General features: G+C 40.4%; 1 protein-coding gene across 2 annotated transcripts; it reads left to right on the top strand.

Annotated features, from left to right (window-relative positions):
* The first annotated feature begins 61 nt into the window (after positions 1-61).
* On the top strand, positions 62-18,382 carry LOC128895522 (uncharacterized). Of its 2 annotated transcripts, none has more exons than XM_054158192.1 (9): positions 62-226; positions 13,592-13,935; positions 14,048-14,367; positions 14,610-15,193; positions 15,386-15,731; positions 15,821-16,186; positions 16,301-16,474; positions 16,558-16,765; positions 16,956-18,382. In XM_054158192.1, the coding sequence occupies exons 2-9, from the start codon at positions 13,600-13,602 to the stop codon at positions 17,361-17,363; spliced, it is 2,742 nt and encodes a 913-aa protein (XP_054014167.1). In that variant the 5' UTR covers positions 62-226; positions 13,592-13,599; the 3' UTR covers positions 17,364-18,382. The 2 variants fall into 2 exon arrangements, with proteins under 2 accessions (XP_054014167.1, XP_054014168.1); XM_054158193.1 differs by lacking the exon at positions 62-226 and adding an exon at positions 11,782-12,036.
* Positions 18,383-18,411: the final 29 nt, after the last annotated feature.

Raw genomic sequence — 18,411 nt, 5'->3', positions numbered from 1 at the left:
CCCAGTCCCCCCACTTCTTTGCCGTCGTCTCGCGACTTGCCGCCTGGCTCGAGTGCAACAGGCTACGTGGTTCAGAAATTCGTCGACTGTACGCGCGTTACCGATTTCTAACGCTAGCTTTCGTCGCTGCTTTCATCGCAATTGCGTCGCGTTTGTGCAAACGTACGCTCGTGTATTAGTTTAGTGTCCAAGCCTCGTGGAATACCAGCACAGGAAGCGAGAACAGGTGAGTGCCGATTTACCTGAAATCGTTTACACCATACAGACATTATAGATAGAGTAGCGGAACCATACCTCCGGTCACATCATAGCTAAAAAGAGACAGAAAACTGTGGTACCCTATCTATTCTCTCCACCGGCGCATTTTTAAATCGTTTTTATGTTAACAATAATTTCATTCTAATAATTACACAAATATTTAACATTCGCGTTAATAAAAGCACAGTGATAGATAGGGTGCCGTGGTTTTGTTCTTTTTCTAACGATCAGACGTTTCCATTTACAGGCAAGCGTCTCTTCTGCTCTATCTATATCACTACGATCCTTTGCGATGCTCGCTAGATCAGAGAAACTACGATGTATTTTCATAATACAGCGGATGGGTTACGTATACAGTGGAAATCCATTTATGCAAACCTAATTGGGAGGACAGTTCATAAAACAGGAGTGGCAGTGGTTCGGATAATAGGAATCCGCTCAAAAGTTCACTAAATCAGGCAGTGACGAAAATTTAGTTCTTATAAATGGAGTTCTAGTGTATACATTCTAAGCAATGGCTTCTCGTGAGCTTCGGTAAAAAGAAAATCTTGGTTGAGAGTAAAATAACCTTTTACATTTAACATTTAAACATTGAAATATAGCTAAAATTAAAAAGATTGTGGGGGAAAAACGACAGACATTCTGGTCACGTAATTTCAGTTTCATCCAAGGCCAATCTCGGCACTATAGCGATCGTTTAATGATTCGATACGGCATCGAATATGCTATCGGGATCGCAGGAGGAAGTTCCCCAGCGCCAACTAAGGACATTCCGTCGTATCGTCCCGTCCTCGAGGACGACGGATACTATTGTAGGCGTGTGTCGTTCCTCCAGCTCGTTTCTGCACACGCGTTTCCTTTCTAGAACGCTCGCGCCGGTCGTTTTTTCGATTAAGGTCGCACGACTCCTGTTTAATGCCGGGACGTTCGCAGCATAGAACACGCAGGAGGCGAGCGGAAAACGCAACGTTTCCGTTTCTCTTCCGCCGCGTCTTCCCAGAACCGATCTGATCCCCATATTATCATCAACGGTACAGTCGACAAGTTCAGCTTTGTTAGCGTTACCACACCTTCGTGGTTACTATTTCTTTCTATTTCAAATATATGAACTTTGAGACACTTGCAAACGCAGCCCACCTTTTTCACGGCTGATAATAAAGAGAACAAATAGAACTATATTAAAATTTTCTGATCTCGAGTGGAAAGTTCGTTATCTCGCGTGAAACGTACGGTGGGGTGAAATAAACTTTGGAGTGTTCGATAAGAAAATTGTAATTCGAGTGTTTTTATGACAAGTTTCGAGATGAATGTTAGTACTGGCGTATTTCAAGTATTGTTGTTCCACAGGCTATCCTCTAGCGACATAAATATGAAACAGGAAGTTTTATTAGGGAATCCCCGACATGACAATCGCTATTAATCGGATTACGACTTTTACACACTTACGAAGTATGAGAATATCTATTCAATTTGTGCAATATTACTGTATTATTTAATGAAATACGCTCCACATAAATTTTGTACATTTCTCGTTCAACTACTATCGTTGGGTCACATTTGACCCGATGGAAGAATATTTCTTTGAAAAGAAACGATCAATTTTTATCGAAACAACGCCACCTCATATTGTAATGTACACTTTCGAACAAAGAAACAATTTCGTTAAATAAAATATGACCCAATGATAATAGTTAAGTACTCCAACAGTTACATTTTGCGCTTCTGTATAGTAATAACAGTAGCGTGTCGATAGGTTGGTATCGACAATCACCTTGAACCTTGTCATAAAATATATATTATAGTATTGTTATTAAAAACGTCAAAACACCGTTCTTATTTTGAATAAACATTTGCATAGATTGTTACAAATTGAGCACTGCGCCCTGCATGAAACCGATAGGTTTTCCACGGCTAATCAACATTGTACGTAGTCGTCAACGCGCATAAAATGTATGCTCTATCATTAGCATGCGCCTGACTTAATGTCTTTGGACGACTATTTAATTTTAGATTCCTCGAATAGCGCTTCATGGTCACATAATAATTACTGAAGCATCGTCAACTGTGTTTGAATGAACACTTGTCCGTTAATACACTCGCAAACATCGCATTCAATGGCGGATCAAGACTTACAGGGACCATGAACCTAATCAGAGACCCTTTCTATCAGTGCAATTTTTGAGGGTGGCATTCAAGACGGTCTTTCTATTGTTTAAAAATATAACGAGTAACAAAATATGAATAGCATGCTAAACAAGTGTCTTTTAAACAAGATTGTTCCATGCCTCTTAGACAGGGTATATTGTTTACTTCTAAAGACAGAGAGACTCTGGTCGTTGTTCGCGACGCATTCAGCGTGTGTGACGAGCGCGAAGCACTCATCGTAACGAGGACACGATTCGATCATGTCGTTTCTCGCTTCATTCTTGTCGAGCATGAGAGCAAGACGGATACTAATTCGAAGGGACAGAGCTCCATCTCAACGAGAACAGAGACGTTTCAAGATTCCACCTTGGTTACCCTGCCATTTCAATTATCTTGAAAATGGAATAACGACGCGTCAATTTAACGAACCAGTGGCGAGTTTTAATCGTCACAGTCGATTCGTAATATTGCCAGGCGCAGATGCGCGATTACTCTTGCATACCTATTGTGGGCTTATCAGCACGCGCCGATTAGCGTGCATTTTTGCGTCCTCATTGGCGACAACGGACCGCGGAACAATAAAGCTGATAAGTGATATTAAACGAAAAATCGTGTTAGGCAATTAGTCTGTAAATTGTTGATTAGAAGTCTTAAAAATGAAAGTCGTATTTGATAAAAACATTTCAAATACATAGATGAAAATTGCAATTTTTGTTTTACATGTATTTCATTATATGTACCGCGTGACAGTATCGTGAATAAATCAGTGAGAACTTTTCGATGAAAATAAGTTCAATCACGACCTTGTTTCGATTATTTTGTATACACGTGATCGAAAATTATTCAGATGCATTTGAATAAATTTGCGATCATTTTTTCGAACGGAGCGTTTTTCCATATCTTTATTTCTACTTTGTATATGAATGCTCCGATTGTTATTAGTGGGCGATTCATCGCGTGACTTCTGACTCTTGGTTATGCGAACCGCCCAACTGCATAACACGATACTCGTTCACTGATACCTCAGAATAAAATTAGATCGTTTAACATGCCACGATCAATATTCTATTCTTGAATTTTAATTAGCATCGAATATTCATTTAACTATTAAATAAAATTTAATGCAAGATTAGATTGGAAAGCCTCCGTGCTGATAACTGCGGATGTTTATGATGTTTTTGAGTTTCAATACTCTATATCCGGAAAAATGAATTTTCATTATTATTCGCAGGCTATTAATAACTTATTCTTATTTATGTGTAATTACATTATACATTACTTATCTTTTATTTCAATATCGTACGTGTTTTCTTATCGAGAGCCCCACGAGCATTTCTTCTGGGCACAGTTGTTCAAATCTCGGATAACAGGAATCACACCCAACGTGACTAACGATGAAAACTCGAATTTTATTGTGCAATCCATCTCGCATCACGATTCGTGTGATAGGTATGATCTTCCTCGTACATGCTCGTCAGCTGACCGGCTGTTTATAAAGATGGCTGCTGTACGAGAAAACGTCAGGGAACGAAGAACGCAGCTGTAGAAGAAATTACAATGCTAACGTTCGTATGATTTAAATAACACTGGTTCGACGACGCATATATCAAAGTACACGAACATTAATATTAATACGAGAGTATTTTTACGTAAGCCGTCCACACGATCTCTGTCGTCATCGTTGGAAATTCACGAACTGTACAGGGCGTTCAAAGATCTGCGTATAGAAAAATTCAAATACGAATGTCAAATGTAACTTTTAAATATATAAATTTAAACATAAACGTGCCAGTAGTCTCGAAGGGGTCAGGAGAAATCTAAAAGTGCGCTCGCTTCGATAAAATCTTGTATCTCCTGAGATCATGGCACACGACGGAGCTACAATAACGGAGTCGATGGAACGCTCGCCCCTCTAATAATATTTCTCATCCACGCGTTGATTCGCTCGATTACGTAACGGCAAGGTCAGTGTCCATTGGAATGATCTATCTTTGGATGAGGGAAGCTCGGAAATACTGTTCGAGCTTCTGCATCGGTGTTAGGCGATTGTGAAAGCGGACGAACCGCGCGGAATGACGGTCAAGGTGTCATTGTACCGTCGCAACCCGCGTCATGTGACTGACGATCGACTTTGCGAACGGTAAATCCATCTTCTAATTATCATACTGAATTATTAAGAATGACGCTTGTATTATTCGAAACAATGACGTCAGTTGCTTTCGTAATCGTTTTCTTTTTCTAAAGTTATCTGTATGTGACATTTTCACGTATTAGTACGTATGTACATGCACTTTGTTTTTCCATACACAGAGCGAGTCGTCCAAAATTTATTTCTGAAAAATATCTCCAGGGCTTTGGTGGTTCTGGTGGTTATCTCAAAAAAGTATGAGCACATTGTTTTATTCCTTTGAAAAGAGTACGAGCACTCCTAACGGGGAATGGTAGGTAACTCTAGACATATTCGGTAACCAATATGGATCGCAGATGTTACGAAATGATTTCTAAACCCGAAGGACACGCCTGCGCGAACGGAGCTCGGTTAAAATCACTCCATTCCGTGCACCATAATTTAGTTCTCGTCCCGATGCCGCCAGTCGAGATCAGAAACGATCGTTCCCAGCCCCTGAATGAATAAATACCGAGTGGAAGAGCAGGTTTGCCAGATGCTTTCGATTATCTTCCTTTTTTCCCTTCCCTTTTTCTTCTCTTCGAACTACGAGCACCGGGTACATCCAGTGTGTACTCTTTATTAGTTCAAATTTTTATTTAGATAAGAATTTTTCCCATTCCTGGTTGCCGCAAACAGCTGCGATACGTTTAATCACGAATTGTGTATTTGCCCCAGATTCACTTTTTCCTCCTCGAAAACACGTCTTCTACCATTTATGAATAATGCTCGTTCGACTTCTTCATCGACGTTGGTAGCGCACTTGATAATCCAGTCACGAACAAGTGACTCACACATTGTCATTTATCGTTTTTGCATACATATACCGTGTAACAAGTGTCTTCTGCAACTGTTTGAGATTTATCGGGCTTTTAGTATAAAGCACGCGTGTGAAGTGGCTCATCGTTAAGTTCAAAGAATCGCGAGAACAAAGCATCGTTGCATGTTCGAGGATCGTTTTTATTTTATTATAGCAGGGCTCATAGTCCGTTCTATTTTATTATTCGACCATGTGAGAATTATGTGTAATTATAATACACCCGAATAATAACATTAAATAGACATTGTATGTTACTCTGATAAAATAAAAATCTCGAATTATATATAATTGAGAATTTAGCCAATCACTGGGTCTTTTTCTTCGGCCCCAAAAACCAACTGGATTTAATTATTTATGCGAAACGATCTCACAGAACGTGCAAGAATGCATCTGGCATTCGCTTTCATGACGGCCCACGTGCTTTTGCTCAGACTGATGCTAGCTGATGTTACGCTGACGTGTTTTTTGTGACGTTTGCAACGCCGTCCGTAGAATAATCTCATGGTATGCCATTTTAGACGAGGACGGTCGACATTGACGCAGGAGGATTAAAATTCTTGATAATTTTTGCAAAACATACTTCTGCGTATTCAATAAATTTTAGTGTCGGGGTAATTACTTCTGCTTTACTGTTACAAGTATAACCACTGTGCGTCTAATCGAACCACTTGCTAGAAACCACATATCACCGTGACCAATCAGAAATTTCGACAACGCGAATAACACAAACACGATTAATTAATTAATAAATTAACGATAGCGAGATGATTATTCTCTCGATTAAAAGTTAAAAATAAGGGATAAAGATATTCTCTCCGTAAAATTAATGATTACGTATTACTGATTTATGATTGCGAATTACAAGTGCGGTCTTTGATTATTCATTGATTGATTAACGCTCGTGATCGATATCAAACAAAAATGCTATCGCAAAGCGACCAATTTCTAGCCAACTCTGCCTCGTGAAGGCTTTTTTTGTACTATCGCGGGAATGAAAAATATAACGTCGGTGTTTCGTTAGGTATGCCTGGGTTATGCGAAACTGGCTTTACGCAAGGTATTCAGAAACGTATCTCTTGCGTAAGTTCGGGAATTGGCTGTGCTCGAATAATGCCCAACTCCGATTCGTGAGTTTTATTTATAAGGTTGCGAAGTCGTACAGCTCGACTATAACATCTAATGTACCAGTCTTACAATTGTTTGTCGTTTGCATTCGTTTAATTTTAACTTTATATTACTTTGCATCTGCATTTGTTTATATACTTCTTTTCATTACTCTCTGGGATCAGTATTAGGAATCTCGGTAGTTTTTGGAGCCCGCAGATCCTGTTATAGTTCGAGTACTTCGGAATTGCTAAACTCATACTGTAGCTAGAATAAAACATAGCTACAGCCCCTGAGGGATAAGATAGGTGTTGCAGATAATTAGGTGCTACACACCCTTAACAAGTAAATAAACATGAATATGAACAGCTTCTAAAGGTCCAAATTCCGCTTCGAAATCACCCGCAATCGCCACTGTACAGTGGCACCTCCGCGTATCGATCGTCTGCATCGGGTCGACTTATCCGATGCACACGATATCTTCATGCTCTCGATCACGTCACGAAATCCCCAAAGGTCGACGACGTGAATCGACTTCGGTCAACAACGGGGAAAAAGAAAAAATCGACGGCGTTGTTAAACTTTCGGGATACCAGAGCGCGATTCAAAAGTGCGATTCAAGAGCGCGTTTGGCGGCGTAGATGGCGCCACTGGTGAACGGCGCCATTCTAAAGTGAATATCTTTGAATTCGTATCGTCTGCTATCGTCTCGACGGATTGATCGCTCTCTCTCTCGCTCGCTCTCTCTCTCGCTCGCTCTGATCGACATGTGATACCTTTAATCATTCGTAAACATTGCCAATAAGTAGAACCTGCTATAATAGAACAGTAATAAAAAATGATTGAAGCTGATACAGTCATACAAACTGCAATCATTTTGCAGACTATTGTTCAACTTTATTTAACGTTTCCAGCAATTTTTATATTACGACGTGGAAAATTAATTATCCTCCAGAAGACTGAGGAAATACTTTGAAAACATATATATTTTCTAAACATAGTTTATTTTACCGTAAAAATATTATCGATATCGGAACGGTATCTTAGATTAAATTGTTTTTACACCATGGAAATTATAAAAATTCATTTTACGCCGGCTGATTTAACGAGAAGGCGATTGCAGTGATTACATTACTTTTAATAGACCCCGTACAGGATGTCGTGTGTGTAACTACGATAGAGAAGTTTCTTTTTCGAAGCGACTACGAGTTGAAAATCGTGATAAGTATGCAAAAAAGGTAGGGTGCATGTTTACGTGCGCAGGCTGCAACCTCAAACAGAAGATACAAAGGCGTAAAAAGCAATGGCGTAGTCTGAGACAAAACAAATATGTTATCAGAGTACACGAGATAAACCCGTTGATAAGCGACGACGATAAAAACCTGTGTACGTTCCGTGATAAAACGACGGCAACGGTGTACTGGCAAAGGGGTACGCGAAATTTCAAACGAGCTATTCACACTACTGAAACTAGATAAATCGTTTGCTAGGCCACGTTAGTTGCAAAATTTAATTATTCCGCAAATCGAAGAAATTTAATACACGTAAAACTCACGAATTTCTTCAGTTCTAATTTTTCTTTCAATTAAGAAAATGATTAGAAACTTTCTATTACGCCAATAATAACGTATTTCTATCGTACAAATAAAATTTTAATCATCTCAATGTATGTAGTTTTGTCGAGAAGAACCCAAACGTGCGTTGAAATTTGTAGGTCACAGTGTAATGTCAGACGAATAAAGCAGTTTTAGATAGCCTAATAAGTGCTCGATCAAACTTTCTTTCGTTCGTCATGGTCGCGAACAAATACTATTTTGCGTGGAACGATGAGTCGAGGAAGAATAAACAACACGAAAAATGCGACTGCCATTAACTCCGAGTACCCAACGGTGTGACGCATTGCGTAAGTGTCAATTACCATGCAAAACATTTATGCGTCGAAACAAGAACGACGCGATTAACTAAAAAGGGGCCGAGGGAGAGGAGGCGAGACCTGACTGTGTTACAAAAGCATTCCTTGATTCTATGTTTTCAATTTTGTGCCAACAAAGTCACGGTACGACGAGTAATTATTTTTCTTCCTGTTACTGTTTAATTTTTAAGACACCAAAAGAAATTCATTTTCCGAAAGTTCTGCACTCGAGTAATTATTTTACAGTATTCCTAGGTGAGCTGACGATTCCACAAAGCACGATTCGACGAAACGAGCGTCGGTTTACGAAGTCGTCGCTTTTACTGTTATCGAAACTAGATTGCGGCGATTATGTTATGACCGCTTACGCATGCTTCCCCGTGGAGGCTGTCATTCGAGCCGGTCGATTTCACAAGAAATCAGCTAACCGTTCCGCGACGAAGCGGTCATGCAGGTCGATCGGGGAATCGATCGGATCGATGTGTCGCCGCGACACGGAGAATGCTTCCATGCTACTCGTTCGAAGGACAGTGCTTTTTAATAGTGTACGACGCACGACAACGGAATGTTTTCTAAGAGATGGAACGAGTTGTGTACATGTTTGCTGAAATCGTCGTGTCGCGATAGTACTTTCGTGTTACATTTTTTTTTTTTTTTTTATTGTTCCCCTTTTCAATTAAAAGATGACATTTAGGGAACACTGACCAACCCAAACTGAAAACGCGTTCTAAGAAGATTTTCTCCACCTTAATGGTCCAATTGCGATAATAACCAAGGTACTACCGCAGACCTAACCCAAGAAGACGACACTCAAGGACCCATCCATCCTCCAAACTCCGAAAAGTATCCGATTCGACATGGGGGACAACGCGACGCATCCGTAACACCGAAGAATGCTCCCGAACAACCCGTGACGTCCCGAAGTAGCCTCCCACACTCTCGAGGGATGCTCTCCAAGTCGATTTATCTATTTTCGCGTCGGCTGAATGGTCCGACCTCCTTAGGTGGGCCCGTGGACGTTACACGAAAATGCCAATCCCGAGATTTACAGATTCTATTGGGGTCCGAGTGGTCCTCTTTCACAAAGGTCCTTCGCCGACCGAAGGGAAAGGGAGATGGGACCACCTGCGCTATGCAACGGGGACAGGTAACTCTACCTGGTCTCGGTCGCCGAGATTATTCGAGAACCGAACAAAGAGCTCCAGCTGGTACTCGCGACCCAACATTGCCTGTCGTCTTTTAAAGCGGCATTCACACGTGTACCTGGTCACTTCGGGGACTGGGAGCTCCTTTACAACCGCATTCCGTGCGCGATGGATCCTGCTGTTTACTGTTTAGACGCGGCACATTCCTGGCGTGGCCCGCGATAAACGGGAAAACGATTTTCCAAGGATGGAAGGACTGTCCTAGGAATATCTAGAAATCTCTGGGGGAATTTGCTGGGTGGACGAATGTAACAGAAATGGTGTGCGAGTTCTGAGAAAAATTGCGCGATGAATAATTGATGAACAGTAGTGGTGAGATATGAATTAAAGATTTTTAATAGGTAGTTTTTTTTTTTTTGTGCATATTCGAGAGGATATTAGAGGTCTCGTGAACAAATGTAAACACAGAATTGATTATCGCACAAATCTGTTAGTAATGAACTGCGAGGCTCTTAAGTGCTCGCCATTTTAATTAAATGGAGGCCAAACGATGTTATTTACTGTATGACTGTAGATGTTATTTACTGTAGGACTGTAGATGTTTTTTAAATAGTTACAAATATTATTAGAGCTGACAATATAGTGATATTTTTTAAGAGCAATTTCAATAAGTCCATTTGTGGTTACCGAAAGCTTACTTTTCTGCGGTCCGTGTGAATATTATTCACACGTCCGATAAGTTACTTATCGGTGATTATCAAAATCGTACAATTAGACAATAAATGGTTATCAATATTTTTCAGCCGATCGAAATGCAAAACCTTTTATTTTTATATCTCGAAACAGATACAACTGGACTTGGACTTACGCCACTTTCGTAACGAGCGATCGTTATCGAGCTAATGATAGCCTCATAGAACATTATACTTTGTAGTACGTAGATGATAATTCGTGAAAAATGATTCATAGTGCTTCATGAAGCTTTTAGTAATTCAGTTGTTTGGAATAACGAACGACGAATAATCTAATTACCCAAAACTATTGTTTACCATTTATTCATTATTCAGAATTTGTATACAATTAATCATTTTGCCCGTCTCTGAAAATAGCAACGTTATGAAGAGCGCAAAAGTGGAATCGTTATTGAACTAATCAATTCTTATCTGAAAACGTATGACAGAACTCTTGTTAACAGGATAACTGAGTCAATTAACTTTATGGAAGATATATTCAAAACCGTTTTATCGGTTTCGCATCACGTATCACGCATATGCATACTGAATTATGATACTATAAACAATAACCATAATGAATACGCTACGAGCATGTACCATTCTTTATTTGATAATATTTATCATTAATCTTTTTGTAGTAATAAGAATATAATAATATTTGTTATCAATCTTTTTTGTGAGATAACGCGAATAAATACAAAATATTGAACAAAGTAAGAATAGAAAATACAATATAAAAAATGCAGAAGCTACACATTGTTCTTTGTTGTAATATTTCGTTTCGAAGAATCGAGAATCAAAATTGATAAAAGCAGCCAGAGAGCTTAAGCTGAACTGTTTAACAAGATAATGGAGAAACGTATCTGATAACAACTTTTGTAAAAGAAAGAAACTTTCAACGTTTACTTGGCTCGCTATCCAATCTATATGACATCCTGCTCGTTTAAAGCTGAAACAATCGTTTATTTTTATTCAGGTCACAAATTAAATTATGCATATATTACAAGTTTAATTATAATAAACAAATTTGAGGCACCATGTTCGTGTTTATTTATTTGTTAAGGGTATATAACTCACAATTAACTATAACACCTGTTTTTGAAGCACTATAATGTATTTCGACTCTTAAACTCTCTAAAACAAACCAACTCCTTCAAAAAATGTTGTTCTAAACAAACAAATGTTGTCCTTCTGTGCTTCTCAGCCGGATTGCTTTCCTCTCAGGACCTCCATGCTTATTATAGCACAGTGTATACTCTCAGGAAACTGCGCTTCGTTCCGTTCATCTCTGCTCTCGATCGCCCAACGGTATCTTCCATCTATCTCAGCCCGTTGAAATGTTGAAAAGAGGCCTCTTATCTGTCGCCCAAATGAGGAGGTGGGGCACGTATCTTTGCTATCACGAAACTACCTGACTGTTACGAGCCGTACAAGCAACAGTGGTAAATTGTGAGTTGCAAGTTCGCGTATAAGAGTTAATCCCGGTAAGTAACGTTCGAGAAAATAGCGACTCGAACGTAACGAGCGAAGTTCCCGAACACTTTTCCTATGTGATTGTTTTGGACAATGACAATGAGACTCGTAAGTTCGAAACGCCGTCGTTCCGTTCGTTTTTCTTTGTGAATTCTCGATATCTCGTGAAACAAACGGAAGTTATCTCGAAGCTTCGCAGAGATCTGCCTGTCATCTGCCAAATACGTCAAAGTATCGGAAGTAACTTGAAAGTGAAACTACAGGCGACGTCGGCATTGGTATGTAAACCAATGAGGATCATTGGTGAATTTGATCATTTTCAATGTATAACTAATAAATTGGCATGATTTTTCTAGAGGTAATTGAGTTTACGTTCTACCCTTTGAGAATTGTGCTAACATGAAAATGAATATTCATTTAAATTAATATCAGATGATTAAATTTGAAGAATTCGTTTTAATCCAACAATAAAAGGCACTTGAAAGCGAGGATTAGCGTCACCCTGCGATACTAGGCATAAAGAATGACAGATCGAAAACAACTTATACTACTTAATTATTTGCCTGCGTCATTTAAACTGTAATCGTTGATAAACAACGTAGTGTAGCGCATGACTGAATATCCCTGCAAGTATCGAAGTTCGTGCAATCGTGGAGGTGATCGATAAGATAAGGATTCCTATCTATACGATACATCCCCCACCCACGGAGACTCGATTAACCTTTCCTGCTTCGAAATCCTTGCAACGCGTTAAAAATTTATTTAAGAGCGAACTTATTTACCGAAGATTAATCGTCACCTCCAATACGTAGTTAAAGCGCCGTCCGTTTAAGTTCGCTCTCGAAGCAGAAGGTGATCGAGGATCGAAGCACCCAGTCGAGAAGATCGAGGCGATAGAGGCTTCCCCTCGGATCGATTACTCGAAGATGCTTCCCTTTCTTGTAAAGATGCTGCACTTCCGCTTCTGAAACCGGTCGTGGTACACTCGATCCTAACTCTGAAACTGTACGTGACGAGTCTGAAAATACATGCACCGATTTCCAGAACATTCTTAGCGTAATTTTTCATTATGACGCAGTAGCAACGATTACACGTAACAGTAATAACGAATATCACGAACATTAATTACCGCAAACGTCTTAAAAAATAGGAAACGTTCTCCAAAACTGTTTGCATTAAAATAGGAGGCCACAAGCGCGATACAAGCAATAGAATATCGAGAAAAACAGAGGCTTAATATTATTATTTAACATAGTTTCTTATAGTTAATCCCGACCTATTTTCTGCGATAAGTGCCGTCTGAGAATTTGTATGCATTAGAGATCATCGAAAATAAAAAAATACTTATCGTTGGTACAGTTTTGATATTGAAGTCAAACAGAACGATTTAAGACAATATTTACAATATTCGAGGTACTGATTATTAAATATAAAAATTTACCGATATCATATGTTTCAAATCATTTGTATGCTCACATGAAGTGCGACTATGCAAACACGCGACTGTTACGGGTTCTGCCTCGTTAAGTGCGCGTAGCCAAAAACTTATTCGTCATTCTGTTACGTCAGAGTACCAACCTTCTCAAATTAATCTCAACCTGATGGAAATTATAATTGCTTCGACATTTTATGTGCTGTCTTGAAATGTGTGACTGAGAGAAGAATAAAACTTGTACGGTTTTTCTTTATACATTAATTAGTAAGATACTTTAGAAAGGCACGTAGTTAATTCCTACACCTAACAAGTATTATAAACATAAACTTCTATCACGTTCGCTACCAGATCTCAATTTATTGGTCATCGTTTTAAATAAGGGTTGTTTCTGTTTTCAGGAAGCAAAATGAAGCTCGCAGCAGTCCTTCTGCTAGCCTTCATTTCAGCTGTCGTTTCTTCGCCCAGCAGCACTCCGTCTGCCAAAATCGACGAGATTCGTCTCATCGAATCATCGTCACGCAAGGCCCCGACTCTCGGGAAGGATGAATCTTATTCAACCTCGCCAGCAGCAGTTGCTCGATCGTCAGACGAAACCGCGTCTCGTGCGAACGAGAGGTTAACGTCGAAATCGCAGCTGCACGATGATCCACTTCTGTCGGATCATGCGAAACCCATTTTAAACCCCAAGGAGCTGCTCCTGCAAGAAATCCACACTTTGGATGAAGAATTCCCTAACGAAAAGGTGAGCGTTTCGTACCGCCACCGCGATGACATAGTAAACTTAACTTCTCTAAAATAAAAAAATTTATTTATCACGCCTTAATTTATTTATCACGCGTGCTCTCTAATTGCAGACTCAAGAAGAAGTCGCGAGGACGTTGAAGGCGGAAGCTCGAAGGATCAGGCCACTGATCGCATCGTCGAGCGCCAGACCGTCATCCGCGAACGTAATCGACGATATTAACTCAACCACGGAGGACAGTGTCATAAAGAAGCTGCTGGAAGCCGAGGATGCCCCCTACGAAGATGACTTGAACGAGGACGAAGAGGACGAGAGCGACAGCGACAGCAACAGCGACTACGACGACGAGATCAACGATGACGAAGAAGTGATGACCCAGTGCCCAGACTACTGCAGATGCGCTGGAGAGTACGCAGCTGTGACAACTGCAACGTAAGTTTCCTGTGTTTGCGTCACTATATTCTGTAAATTACGTTTTCCCTCGAATTAAAATTGAATTTCCGAATGGTTTGGAAAATAGAGAATTGTAGATTACGGTATAAACCTGATCTTTAGGAAAGCCGAATGAATCAGAAGGATTATCACATGACTGCCCTAATGAACATTGAATCTATAACCCTAGATTGCAATATCAATAACAAATATAATAACAAATGTTCCCCTTTCTTCTCCAGATGTACCAAGCTCGTGGACGAGCAATCATTCAGCACTGGCATTGCCCATTTGCGACTGGACAATGCCGAACAAATCAGTCTGGGCCCCCATGCGCTCCGATCCCGAGGTCTTCAGCGCCTGGAGTCCATCACCATCACCGACACGAAGATCGTCGAGTTGAACCAAACCGCTTTCAACGACGTTACGTACCTATTCGCTGTCAACTTGACGCGCAACGGCCTCCAAGAGATCCCGCAGCACATTTTCCAAAACAACACCCAGCTGAACTTGCTCGCCATCTCTGGGAACCCCCTGAAGCACACGCAGGACTCCAAAACGGCGAAGCACGGTTTGTTCGACGCCCCGTCCGTCACCGAGTTTTACTTCACCTCCAATGGCCTGACGAAGCTAAAACGCACAGCGTTCGCCAGAATGCCGAGTCTTATCTACGTGAACCTGAAGAACAACAAGCTGAGGGAAATCGACGCGGCGGCTTTCAGAGGATTGGAATCGTTGGAAGAGGTGGATCTTTCCAATAACTTCCTGACTGAGATTTCCGTGGATATGTTTTACAAGAACGGGCTGCAGACTCTTCGTGTCGCTGGTGAGAGGCCATTCGGTGAATTCAAACTGGAATAAAACACGAACAATTTTATTCAATCAGGCCATAGGTGCTTCTAGTGGAATAGTTGCAAAAATTCAAATCAGAAAATAGAGTAAACTTACATATTCGTATCGAGAATGCTTCTGGTTTCATTTCGTTGATGAAATGTTTTCGATGTTCAATATTTTTCAGGTAACAATTTGACCACCCTGAGCACCATACAAGCCCCGAAACTGCAAGCACTGGACGCGTCCAGGAACAAGATCAAAGTAATCGCGAAAGACGATCTGTCTGGCATGCCACTGCTGGATCAACTGGTAGTCGCCTCCAACGGTCTGAAGAAGATCCACCAGCACGCATTTGCCGACTTGGATCAGCTCACCCACCTCGACGTCAGCGACAACAAGTTAACTTCTTGGTCGGAGCATCACTTGAGAACGAATCCAAGACTGCAAGTTTTGTTAATGAGCGACAACCCCGAGCTAGAAACGTTGCCAATTTTCAAGACTATCGACACCATCGAGTACGAAACCTTCAGGTAACGTCCAAAGAGGATTAAATAAATTCCACGAGTTACTTTAACTGATTTTTAGATTCGTTAAACGATTAATTAAATATTCTTTGCAGCATCTATCGTTTCGAGTGCGCGAATTGCGGCTTGGATTACCTAGAGAACGACACGTTCAAGGCCATGCCAGCGATCACGTGGCTGAATCTTTCAAGGAATCGTCTAACTGGTCTGCCAGCTGGACTCCTGAAGGGCCTCTCTTCTCTGCGAGTTCTCGATCTTTCCGATAACATTATCAACACCTTGGGGAACAACATGTTCGTTGGCGCTACCAATCTGGTGAAACTCAGCCTCGCTGGTAATCCATTGGTCACGTTACAAGTCTCCCCGTTCCTGTCGGCTCCTGGCCTTACCAAACTCGATGTGAGCAGATGCGAGTTGGAGAGGGTCTGGAGCGAAGCTAGAATCCCGTTGACCAGTTTGCGGTATGGAAACTATTTTCTAATGCAGGGAAAAATTTTAATCACGTGTTGCAGGAATTTTATTTATTTTCTCCTATTTTTTATTTTCGGGCGACTAGAGTATTATCGTAATTTCAGGACCCTCTCTGTTCGCGAGAACTATCTTCAACGAATCACCGTGGAGGAATTGAAAGCAACGCCGAAACTTGTCGACCTAGACTTGTCGCATAACCCTCTGAACTGCGATAGCGAATTCAACGAGGCTATACAATGGCTCACCGACCGCGGTGTATCTCCAATGGAAACCTCGAGGTATACACTAATTTGAAACCAGAGATTTGGTTCCAGAGATGATCTTTCGTGTAAATCATTACAATTCTTGAATTATTTTTCAGACACGTTAACAACTATGGTAACAACAACAACGACCACGATACCGACGGCGTCAGCCAGTGGACCGATCTGGCTAAAATAGTCTGCGAAGGCATCAACGATGGACCACCAGACAGATCGATTCGTCCGAAAGAAAAGAACATCCTCGACGGACTCTACACCCCCGAAGACTCTGATCCTCTATTAAGACCCGATTATGGCGAAAACGAGGTAAGTTGGCAATGATCTATCCAAGTGCAAGTATTTAACTTAAAAACGACCGAGATACAACAAATCTCCAGAAAGAAATGATCCTGTTAAAAATATTCTTAAATTTTGCCTACGACAAGCGAACGTACCTCCTTGTACATTCACGAGTGCAGTTCTAAAATGAACCCATCAAATATTCTTTCGTCCTCAGAATCCATTCCCTCTGGAAATCGATCACGGCATAAAATCGAACGAAGAGATCGAAAAAGCCCTGACAGCCCAAGAGCATGAATACGAAGATTTCATCGTCGCGACTAACATGGAGTACCAGCCGTGGTATACCAGCGCTGTTTGGCCCGTGATAATCGTGATCATCATAATGTTAATGCTCCTCATGTTGATGGTCCACATCGGTATCTACTTGGCGAGACGAAAAGGTCGTAGCCCCGTCATCAGGCCGCCCATGATACTACGTCCTGGACGACTGGACAACAAGAACTGCGGTTTGGTCTACAAGCCTCTTCAGGAAGAAATCGCCACTCCCCACGCCCCGAAGAGGGGTAGCTTTTATTCCAGCAGCACATTCCACTACGATAAAATCGTTCCAGAGAGCGTTTAGAGCGCACTGTAGTTACAAGTGCCTGACGGTAGACTCTATTCTATCTTATAAGGGCATTGATAACAAGGGGGGTGGGGGTGGGGGGGAATTGTCGAAGAAATATTTTGTATAAATTGGCAGGCCGAGCGGGCCACGGAAATGACCGACACAAATTTTACTATAAACTTTGCCAACTCAAACTTTGGCGTTACAATTACGTGAATATTTGTATAATTGCAATGATTCCTTCGTTGGATTCACCATTGCCAACTCGAATACATGTTCGCCTTAAAAGTGTGGCCACACATCAAGGGGTTAACTAGCGATCCACTTTCTTTAAAAAGAAAACTCGATTTTTAAAAAAAGCCAGGCAAAAGCGTAAGATTTTTATAGCGGTAAAATATACTTAAATGATGAATCGTAACGATGAGTAGGTAGTTTCTTTTTCAAATGTAATTAAAAGAGTATCACGGGAATCGGGCTGCTTTGCATATTATTTTATCTGCAAGATTTAATTAATCATTTTTAACAGTGTCTTGGGAATAGATACGGAAATTACAAAACTTTCTCTGCGAAATTCGTTCTGGTGGGCAGTTTTTTTTTTTTTTTTTTTTTTTTGGAAAAGAACGGGAACGGATTCACAACAATTTAATCGTATTTGTATATTTAATTAATGATACATAATTATATACCTCTATTGTAATGTTGTTTTTTTTGGGGGGGGGAGACGATAGTAGGATTATTATTCCGGATACGAGATACGTAAAAAATTCTAAACAGGGTTTGAAAAGTAGACAAAAAATATATGTATACATATATTTCCACTCGTGTGTGTGTATATATATATATGTTTTCATATGAATTATAATGTAAGACTTGCGACTTCTAATTGCAGTGATTAAGTTCCATGATGATACAAGTATTTACGAATAAATACCGCATATAGTACTAAGGAAACTAACGTCTCATAGTATGTTTATATTATTCTACATGCTGTAAATAATGTATAACGTTTTAATAAAATTTTGACTATAATAAGAGACACAGTGTCATATTTTTTTATTATTTA

This window comes from Hylaeus anthracinus, unplaced genomic scaffold (genome assembly GCF_026225885.1).
Source record: "Hylaeus anthracinus isolate JK02 unplaced genomic scaffold, UHH_iyHylAnth1.0_haploid 5, whole genome shotgun sequence".
NCBI classification, from domain to species: domain Eukaryota; kingdom Metazoa; phylum Arthropoda; class Insecta; order Hymenoptera; family Colletidae; genus Hylaeus; species Hylaeus anthracinus.
Note: the sequence above shows the minus strand (reverse complement) of the source record. Positions and strands in the feature narration are given on the sequence as shown.